Genomic DNA, 10,729 nt, shown 5'->3' on the forward strand with positions numbered 1-10,729 from the left:
TAGGGTTTCTCTTTGGGACGACAAAACACGCAAATATCACTAAAATCATACCCGCTCCGTCTCAAATTATCTGTCGATTTATAAAAGTAAGTGTCTTAAATTATTTATCATTTTAAAAATTCAAGATAAATTAATTATTTTTCTCCCATTTCACCTTAGTAGTTATTGTTCTTGAAGACTACAAACACCTCAATTATGATATGATAAAATGATTGTTCAAATACCAATGAAGGATAAAATAGTTAAAGACCCCTCTTAATTAATGTTTCTTAATAGGCGTGAAAAAGAGAATATGACAGATAGTTTGAAAGAGAGAGTAATAAGAGATCAATTTTAGTAGAGTTCCATTAGCGTGATCATACAATGAGGGATCCACTAAAGTGGGGCAGAGGCTGGAAAGAGTGGGGCGAATAATTGTTTCATCCACTCATCGTCAAAGCTGTGCAAACGGCTTATAAAAGATTAACAAAGCTTAGCTTTAAATGATATGGATATTGCTAAAAATAAGTCGGACAAGCAGCAAATAGAAGCCCCAAATGAAAGTTGAATCATTCTGGAATGGTGAAATCATAGTACATTCAGCAGCACCCATCCACTATCATAAGGATGGCTCGACACAAATTCTAGTGACATCTTTTTTATATACAAGGAATTCAGCAACATCTATTTGTTGTCGGAGATATGAAGCTACAAGGAATGACCTCAGATACTAAAAGAACGGTAGCTGGAGCCTGGACTCATGATTCCATGGGACTATGATGTGGGTGGCTGGCGCAAAAACCCATGAACCATATGCTTGTTTAATAGCAATAAAGATAACAATACCTATATTCAGCAACATCTATGTGCTGCCTGCAATATGTTTCCAATGAATCACCACAGGATCTGAAAGAACAGGGGCAGGACACAATATAAGTTCACAACATTTTATGGGTACCAATCCAGTTAACTGTGACCATGGCCTCCAAATGCACCGCATTTACAAGCCGTGTTCTGCACCCTTGTCGATCAACTGAGCCAATTCTGTGTTGTCAGGCCAAGCTCTGGACCTCCAGTATTCTGGTAACAAATTGACACACCAAGGTGTCACCAAGACTTGGACAATTTGGCCCAGTTTAAAAAAATTGACAATGTCAACTCTAGCTGCCAATGTTTTGCAGAAGAGCTGGCTACATGTGGGTATCAACCAGAAGTAACCAAAAGGACGAAGCAATAACTTGATCAAGATTTGTAATAACCAAATATATTAATCTTTTCAACTCTTACGACCAAAATTTGCATGACTACCAAAACATGTTCACCCGGATGACCACAACTGCTGATAGCCTGATATAACAGATGTAGGGTACTAAAAGCAGTTGGCTACCAGTAGTACATAAATTAACAGTAGACAATGTATGCTGTGTATCAACTTCTTATTTACATCTAGAGCTGCCAGAGAAATGTTAAAACTGGGTATGTACATATGGAAATAAGCGAAAGCAACATTATGACCAGGCTGATATTTTATGTATACTGTGTATAGATAAGTCACCATAAGTTTGCTCCAAAAAGGGGTCGAAACTGCCAAGTACAGAAGCTGCATCAATGTGGAGAGACCAGCCATCCAGAAAGCTAAAAGGGACTTCGTGTGGCAGGTTACCACCTTCCCAAATCCCCAAAAATGCAACAGCTGGGTGGATGTAGTTCTTTCCGCATATTTTATAAACCTTTCAAATTAGATTAAAAGTTGTCAAGCAACTAGAAACTGCAGCAGGGAGACTGTGACCCCACATCCCTTCTTTTTTTGCATTAGCATTTTACTTTTCAATACCTCAATTAAGGAGGACCTCACTAAGAATCTTCAGGACTGGAATCAGAAGGAAGTTGTAGACTCTTCACTTCCTTAGCATCGGAGCCTTCTGCAAAAGAAGAATCGTCCTCGCCTTTTGAATTGAGAGTCCCTGGGTTCATCCGCTGCACCTCATCTTTCGTGTAGATAAAAATCTTGTGAACCATACCACAAAATTCTCTGTTTCATCAAGAACAAGAGGTAACAAAGCAGCATAAGAATCCATATATATGCCAAATTTAGAGATCACTGCAAAGATAATCATCTTTCATCCTTTATGCATCACAAAGAATGAGGAAAGCACTTACTGCCATGGATCATCTCCAACAAGCATCATGTCACCCTCATCATCAGTATATACAACCAGCCAGTTCTTGTTCCGAGCCTTGAGCTCACCATTAAAATCAAAAAGGTGATCCAGTTCAGCTATCAATTCTTCATAGTTGTTGAACCTTGCAAGATCCACAGACCTTCCAAGCGCCGTACCCTGTTTATGAACCTGAATTCAAAATAACCCACATTATTGAAGTTTCACAAAGTGTCATAAGCAAAAGTTAACAAGGCCTTTGTCAACCTTGGTGCAACTCCTTGTTGAATTAACAAGGCCTTTGCCCTCTCTATCTCGAGCACCAGGATGAGAGGTTTGGAATTGTTCTTCCTGGTCACTAATTGTGATCCCATTATCTAGTAGCTTTGATCCCTTTGATTGCTCGGACCTTTGATCAGATTCAGTTACAGGTAATTGATGTGGGTGTACACCACAATGCATGTTACTTGCAGAGTCAATCGGAGAATTTTTCCGCAACATGACAGGATCTATGGAGGCAGATTTACTTACTAGGGGAATGCCAAATAGTTTGCAGTTCCCCTCTTGGGGTTTCACGGCTTCGGGCTGTAGTGAAACCATGGGTTTAGGCATCATTTCTCCAGAATGAGCGGACATCTGAATATAAGGCAACATGGACTGGGGCATTAATCGATTTCCCTGCTGATAATCAATTCTATGACCAGGGAGGGTTGGATACTCATTAAAACTATTACATCTAGATGTTACCCGCATATGATAAAGATTATCCGCACCCTTCAATCCTGAATCCATCAGATTAAGTGAGAGACCAGAAGGCGCTAGTGACCATTGTTTTCCCAGTAAGCTGAAATCATTTTCATCCAGTGCTTGTTGCTTCACCAAGCTAGCCGGTGCTGTTTGGCCCCCAGAGGGTAAATGGAACCCGTGAGAGGAACTTGCTTGCACCCCAAAACCTGATAAAAGATCTGTAAAAGATGATTCAGGCCTCCCTAAAGGAAGCCATTTATCTGATAGACATCTCCTTGATGCAGAATGAACGTCAGCCTTCTCGTCATCCAGTGCCAGTGGCCAGACAATTGGCTTCTCAGATGAGTCAGACTCATTAGTTTCTACAAAACTGCCTCTCAAGGTCGATATTTCTTGACCTTGCAAGACCCTTGAAAACCCACTGGCTTGTGAAGGGTCTACAGTTACTCTGGATGAACCTTAAGAAAGTGACAAAAGTACATAACAAACACTCAGCTTGAAACGTAGATATAAACGCAGTGCAGGATATGGAATTCAAATATAAGGGTGAGTTACATACCTTCCCTAGTAAGAACAGAAGAATCAGGAGATGAGGGCAGAACATTTGATCGAGGCCTTTTCTGCCTTGGTATTGGAAGTGGATTTAGTGCAGGAGGGCTAAGAGCTGGCTCTATTTTCCAGGGTGAAACTCGGTCTGGCCTAGGAATAGCAGAAGTTTCATCCCATCGAACCTTAAAGACGCGCCCAAGAATGATATTCAGTGTTATATATGAAAGAAAGATAACCAACCAACAAAAAGTGAAAGTAGATTCTACCTTCAGGCATTTCCATTTGGACTCAGGCCACCTTTTGGGGTCACCATATTCAATGCCAACTATAGTGCCAGTAAACCTATAAGATTTTGGAGTAAACTACAAAATCAGTGGTTCTGAGAAGAGTAATTTGTTTACCATAAACCATCACCGAAATAGTATGAACTTGGTTTCAAAGTGTATAACACAAGTATGCTCAACTAATGTCAAAGTTGAAACCACCTAGGATCACATTTAATACTAAAGAAGGAAAATTCTCTAGTGATGCTAACGTACCTCTGTTCTGGAGCTTCTTCACCTTCAAACCTCATTTTAAACCTCATCCCAATGGAGTAATTGTTTTTCAAAGACTCCATATACTGGTCATATGGAACTATAAACTCAGCATGGCTCGTCCTACAATACATAATACTAAAGTGGTGAGGAAGGAAATCCCAGAGCGATAAATCCTTTCATCATATAGATCTCAATTTACGGAACAAGCTTAAACTATTTTTTCCCTGGTTCTTCGGATCACTTACCTTGGTTTGTAATATACTGTGAACAGTGTTTTCGTCTGAATGGCATGCCAAGCTGTAGCAAGGACACCGAGATGCATGCTATGACTGGATATCACTGATGAAGGAGCATTAACCTGCTCTCTCATGGCACGTCTGACTCCAACACGAAGCTCCCCGTTCTCACCTCTAACAATACAGTGTCCAACATTTCAGAATTTAATGAACGCAAGAGAATGGAAAAAGAGACGGTATGTCGATGCTAACCTAAGAAATATGAATGCATCCCCTGCAACAAGCCTTTTCGAACTTACAAAGACACTCCAACCACTTTGAAGAAGGTGCCTCCTAGGCTGGCCTGATATTTGAATGATAGTGTGAAAATAAAACTCAGGAAATATAACAACAACCATCTAATGTGTTGAAATAGCATGCCTTACATCAAGCAAGCAATAGTGCTCACAACACTCTCGAAACAAATTCTCCATGCAACAAAAAAAGAGTTAAAAAAAGGGGCTGAAACAATCAAAAGAACACCCTTAATCACACAAGCAAAAATATTTTTAATTAGTCTCTGAATCACTAGCAAATTTTTCTTTACCTATCCTTCCTCCAGCAAGAAATCCAAGAGTTTGTTCCTCAGACTGATTCAATCTCATAGCTGAGAGATCATAACATAGTTTTGTTTCCTTGAGTTACTTAAATAAACCATTAAACAATATGACATGCAATTGGATTATTACTAAAACACAAACGAATCCCCTCTGCATCCCTCCAAATTTATGCCAAACTATCAGCTTAAAATTTTTCAGGGTTTCTGAAGTCACGATTTATTGCCATTCACCCACAATATTCCAACACTGCCATTGGCATGATATATGAACAAACTTTAATAAAGATATGAACATACAAATTATATTAGGCTATGATCTATTAAAAAAAAAAAAAGCAACATTGTGATGGTGCATCTTGACGTCTGCAAAGATTGACCCAAAAGGAACTGAAGGTGGTACATGTCACAAAATTTAAAGGCACGAGGTCATTAAGAATGCATTAAGCATCGTACCGCGAAATATGTGTCTGAAGCGCCATTCATTTGCATGCAAATCTTTGGCCACCAACTCCTGTGTTGGAGGCTGCCGAGACATATCCTATTACAAAAAATTAACCACCATTACTCACTTACATTATCCAAATACAGACACCATAACTGCTTTGAGAAACAATTCTTCTGACCAGAGGGGGAAGACATTCATCAGCATGCCGTCTCAAGACAGAAAATCCTCCGTGAGTGCTGGTATCAGAGGCTGTTAATGTCTTACAAAAAGAGTGCACATGGAATCGTGGTGGCGGAGGGGGCGTCGGTTCCTTCGTTACCACATTCTCGTCTTGCTACAAGGATCGTTCCATCAAATTTAGATGTCCAACTCGAAGATCGGAATATTTAAAGTCTCAAAGCGACATATGAAACTTCACAAAAGAAAAAAAAATAACAAGTAATTCTTGGTTGGCACATTGTAAACTTACATTTTGTTCTGGCATCAAAGTCACTTGTGCGAACACCTCATCAGTATCTGGTTCAGCCTGTGAACACATAAGAGCCAAAACATAAACACCAACATTGCAGAATCCTTGATAGGTTAGCATTCATCATGAAAAACTAAAGGAAAGCTTTTTGTACTCAATAAAAAAGTTACCTTCAACAGGACGTTAATTACACGGCAGAGGATCTTAGAAGGAAGATTATATACTGGAATCTGCTGGTCTGAAGCTTGATTGGTTGATGCTTCAACCTACCATCCAAACACATCAAATCACTCCAACCTCAAAGAATTATTTACAACTACAACTAAAGCTCCTAATTTGACTTGGAGAACCCCTAATTTTCGTAAAGATACAAAAAGCCCATAATTGGTATGTTTGTGTTGTATGTACTGTGTGACCGATCACCATCTAAAAACTTCAGTGGATAAAGAGGAGACATATTTATTTAGGAAAAAAGAATGCATAGGCAGGAGACACATTTGTTGATTTATATCTTTAATACACCCCCCTTACATCTGGGCCAAATACTTTTCTCTTAAGTCAAGCATGTGGAAGTCTTTTATGATTATAGGTGGTGGATCGCCGTCTCCTCTGATACTAGGTTAAGTTGTTTGACCACCTCATCTAAACAGGTATGAATGATGAATGGAGCAAAACGGATATGGAAGATTCATACAGCTAACCCCCAGAACTAGTCTGGATAAAACCTAGTTGATTCATAGGTACATTTATGGTTTAGGAAATTAAGCTCGTAATCAGTTTTTTATTTTGATATCCATGGTGTCCCGGCCAGCTTGCGCACACTTCGACTAATTCCACGGAATACCTGCCACCTCCCACCAAAAACAGGTACCAGGTAACTCTGTCTACCAAGGCTGAAACTAAGCTTCGTAATCAGTTTAGAAAGGACCTATAGACGCAAACCTGCTCAATATGACCTTGTGGGAAATAGAAAACCAGCCCGCCCTCGCGTGGCACTGTCACAAGCGGACCTGCACATGCACGCCATAGCTCCGTGTACAACGCTTTCTCAGCATCAACTTTAAACACAAAACAAGGAGAAAATATATAAAAGAATAAGAAACCTCAAATAAAAGTACAAAAAAGGAACAAATTACACAAATTTTCACTAGCATGCAGAAGTGCAACCAAAAAGCTGCATACGGTATACACCTTTAATTAGAGTTAATGGTCAAAAACACACTTGAATTATCACTTTTTTGCGATTTTCATACCCGACTATTAGTTCTTCCCTTTTCCTACCTGAACTATCACCATCTATATATTAAGTAGGCGTTTATAGCAATCAAACACTTTTCACTTTATTTGGAATTTTTGAAGTTGGAGTTGAGGATGAAGTTGAGTTTGGTTATAATTTTTGCAAAAAAATATTTGGTTGTTTGAATGTACTGAAAATGAAAAAAAAATGAAAAGAAAACAGGGTTTTAGGTGTTTTCAAGTTGTATTTGCAATTTTCACAGAGAAACACTGATTTTTCAAAAAAAGTGAAGAAAAAAAACTCCGTGAAAAAGTGAGTAATTCCCTGGCCAAACACTGATTTTCAAATAAAGTGAAAAAATATCCAGAAAAAAGTGAATAATTCTTATGGCCAAACGAATAAAGTGAAAAAATTATCCGGAAAAAAGTGAATAATTCCCTGGCCAAATGCTGATTTTCAAATAAAGTGAAAAATTATCCCGGAAAAAGTGAATAATTCCCATGGCCAAACACTGATTTTCAAATAAAAATCCCGGAAAAAGGTGAATAATTCCCATGGCCAAACGAGTATTACAACACATGATTCAGGTACGAAAAGGGATCAACGGATAATTGAAGTGGGAAACTCGCGAAAAAAGTGATAGTTGAGCTGTGTTTTTGACGATTAACTCTTTCAATTACATAAAAATCAACTAAAATTTTAGGTGTTTTTCAAATTCCAAATACAACTTCAATCTTCATGGCCAAACGCTAATTTTCAGATAAAATGAAAAACAAATTCCAGAAAAAAGTTGATAATTCCCATGGCCAAACGGGTCTTAAAACACACAAGGATGATAAGTGTGAAACTTGCGGAAAAACCATAGTTTGAGGTGTGTTTTTGACGATTAACTCTTTTAATTACAGAAAAAAATCAACTGAAATTACCTTTTCATACCTGAACTATCACCATTCATGTATTAAAACACCACACGACGGTGATAGTTCATTCGAGTAGAAAAAGAGAACAACTGATAATTGAGGTGTAAAAAACTCGCGACAATTGAGGTGTGTTGGTGACCATTAACTCTTTTAATTACAGAAAACCCACTAAAATTACCTTTTCGTACCTGAACTATACATAGATGGTGATAGTATAGTTCTGGTAGAAAAAGGGAACAATATAATTGAAGTGTAAAACTCAGCGCAAAAACATAGTTAATGTGTGTTTTTGACCATTAAAATCCTTTAATTACATTAAAAAAAAAAATCTAACTAAAATTACCGTTTCCGGCAGCGGTAGGATTCCGGCCACTTTCAGAAGTAGCCATTTCGTTACACATAAGTCTCTATCTAACACAGATCTCTCATTCTCCAAACAAAAACACTAATCTAAAATTGGCTTCAACTTTCTCTCTCTATAACAACTTTTTCTCTCTCTCTCTCTATAACAGCAATTGTTTTTATATATGGAGAGTGTGTGTGAGGGAGACACAGAAAAGAGAGCTGCTGCTTATTCATCAACTGATGAAGAGAAGGCTTTAACCATGGTTAGATTTTAACTAGTGTTTTGAAACCGGCTGTAGCCTGTGGGGGTTGTGTTTATTAACTGGGTATAGACGGTTGGGGAGAGAGTGGATGGGGGACAATTAATAAACGGAAAATTTAGCTCAATTATCCGATTTAGCTTAGTTTTTCCCTTAAACACCTCTTATACACTACATTCTTTATATCTCAATTTAAATAGCACACTTTCTTTTTAGTCTGTCTTGAAAAAATATCGTTAATCTCTATATAATTAGAAACATTTTAACTTTATGACAGCATTTACAACCATAAAAATATCTAAGATCTAATTTTTTATCACAAATTTCAAAAATATTTTTTTTTTCTTAAACTTAGTGTCTAGTCAAATGGTGTCATATAATTGGGACAGAGGGAGTATCATACGTGTTTAGGGAGTATCATACGTGTTTATACTTTATACAAGGTGAACACATTACTTACTGTAAGTATAAAGTTGTATGATGTTTTATAATCTCCATACAATGTATAATATTGTGTGTGTGTATAATCACCGTTGCGAAAACAAATTGATTTATGCTAATGTAAACTAAAAATATGATTATGTAGGTGTACCCCCTCCGTCTCAAATTATTTGTCAAGTTCAAGGGCAATTAATTACTTTTTTCTCATATTATCCTTACTAAAATTTTATCATTAATGAAGATGATACATAAATAGAGTAACATTTAATGGAGAGAAATTATAATTTAGATACAAGTAAGGGAAAAATTAGTCAAATATCTTTCATAATTAAATTTCTTAAGGAATGTGTAAAAAAATAAAAAAAGCGATAAAATAATTTGAAATGAGAGAGTATATACTATATTATGTTGGAACCGGCTGTAGTCTGTGGAGTTTCTGTTTGTTTAACCGGGTATAAGACAGCGGATGGTTTTTAACGGCGTTAGGAGTTTTGCCGTCTGGTGTTGTCGAATTCTTATTGGTTTAGCAAATAACGACGTATGTCCATGACGTTAGTGGAAAAGCTGTTCTGTTTTTATGGGAAGTGGCCCTGTCCTACTATTAACGGACAGAGTAGGATGGTGGATTTTTCCCCTTTTCCCAAAAATAGGATAACCACTTTTGTTACGACACTAATTATGGAAAATATACATACTTACAAGTTTTAAGACTAAATTTTAAGTTTTTGGATCTAAATATTAATAGAGTCAAACCTCTCTTGTCCGAATTTTTTTTACTGAAATACCGAATGAATGTTATTCACCGATAACAGCATGAACATTTAAATAATATTTAATTATTATAGATAAAAAAAATATATAAAATTTAAATTTTTATTTTTAAATATCAAAGCCTAAACTTAATCACACGATGTATAATATATATATATATATATATATATATACATGGTGTATTAAAGTATGAAAATATTTGGACAAGCTCTAGACCTATTATTAGTAATCTTAGAGATATTATTTTTATAAAAACGATTAATCATTATATTATCAAAAAAAGAAGATGACTTTTATAGAGGGGTAATTTTACAAAGAACGTATTGTTATAAAAATAATCATTGTTGTAGATGAAAAGTTGTTGTAGAAAGGTAAAATATAACATAATTAACCGGTTTCGAAAAAACTTAATTGTTATAGAGAGGTATTGTTATATGAAGATGTCATTATATAGTGGTCTGACTGTATTCTCTTCACTTCTAATCTAAATCAACAACTAATAATAAGTTGGATCATTACATATATTTTTAAAATGTGAAAAAAAATGACTCTCAATTAGTATGAATCAATTAATTCATTTTACCCCTTTCTTTCTTTTCATGGGTTAGGCAAGTTATATTAATTTATCATAAAAAATAAAAATATTACTCGATCATCATTAATTGATAAAAGTTTAAGGACAAAAATATGTGATGCACTTATTAGTTTGATGTAAATTTCGAGTGCATATAAGAATTCTTTTTCCCTTAAATTTTCCTCTTGTATCAATTTTTCTGGATAAGCTTATTCTTAATTTTTGTAGATGTATTTGTTTAAAGAATTGAGTAATCTCCATATCTGTTGAAAATCTGGACGCTAAGGTCCGTGTATTTAATTATTAGGAGTGTTTTTTTCCTTTACTTGTTTCGTTATAAAGTTTAGAATAAAACAATAATCTTTCTTGCCATTTAAAACAGTTTTAAGCTGCTTTCCAAAGATATAATAGGGGAACAAAATCTTTCCAAACACAGCTGTTATTCAAACTGTTTTTGTTT

General features: G+C 36.1%; 1 protein-coding gene across 1 annotated transcript; it reads right to left on the reverse strand.

The window, feature by feature from the left end:
• Positions 1-524: 524 nt before the first annotated feature.
• LOC132603601 (auxin response factor 2B) lies at positions 525-8,464 on the reverse strand. The gene is made up of 15 exons (XM_060316725.1): positions 8,222-8,464; positions 6,664-6,779; positions 5,892-5,987; positions 5,722-5,778; positions 5,431-5,586; positions 5,261-5,345; positions 4,462-4,552; positions 4,219-4,383; positions 3,974-4,093; positions 3,701-3,776; positions 3,445-3,616; positions 2,406-3,343; positions 2,140-2,330; positions 1,814-2,011; positions 525-1,709 (listed from the first exon to the last, which is right to left on the reverse strand). The coding sequence occupies exons 1-14, from the start codon at positions 8,277-8,279 to the stop codon at positions 1,834-1,836; spliced, it is 2,499 nt and encodes an 832-aa protein (XP_060172708.1). The 5' UTR covers positions 8,280-8,464; the 3' UTR covers positions 525-1,709; positions 1,814-1,833.
• Positions 8,465-10,729: the final 2,265 nt, after the last annotated feature.

The sequence above is a fragment of the Lycium barbarum genome, chromosome 7 (assembly GCF_019175385.1).
Source record: "Lycium barbarum isolate Lr01 chromosome 7, ASM1917538v2, whole genome shotgun sequence".
NCBI classification, from domain to species: domain Eukaryota; kingdom Viridiplantae; phylum Streptophyta; class Magnoliopsida; order Solanales; family Solanaceae; genus Lycium; species Lycium barbarum.

Excerpts from the sequence above, each read along its gene's own strand:
- LOC132603601 (XM_060316725.1), bottom strand. The coding sequence starts at position 8,279 with ATGTGTAACGAAATGGCTACTTCTGAAAGTGGCCGGAATCCTACCGCT. Across the intron at positions 5,587-5,721 it reads CTTTGATGCCAGAACAAAAT|CAAGACGAGAATGTGGTAAC; the intron begins GTAAGTTTACAA and ends CGATCCTTGTAG. Across the intron at positions 4,094-4,218 it reads ACAGTATATTACAAACCAAG|GACGAGCCATGCTGAGTTTA; the intron begins GTAAGTGATCCG and ends TATGTATTGTAG.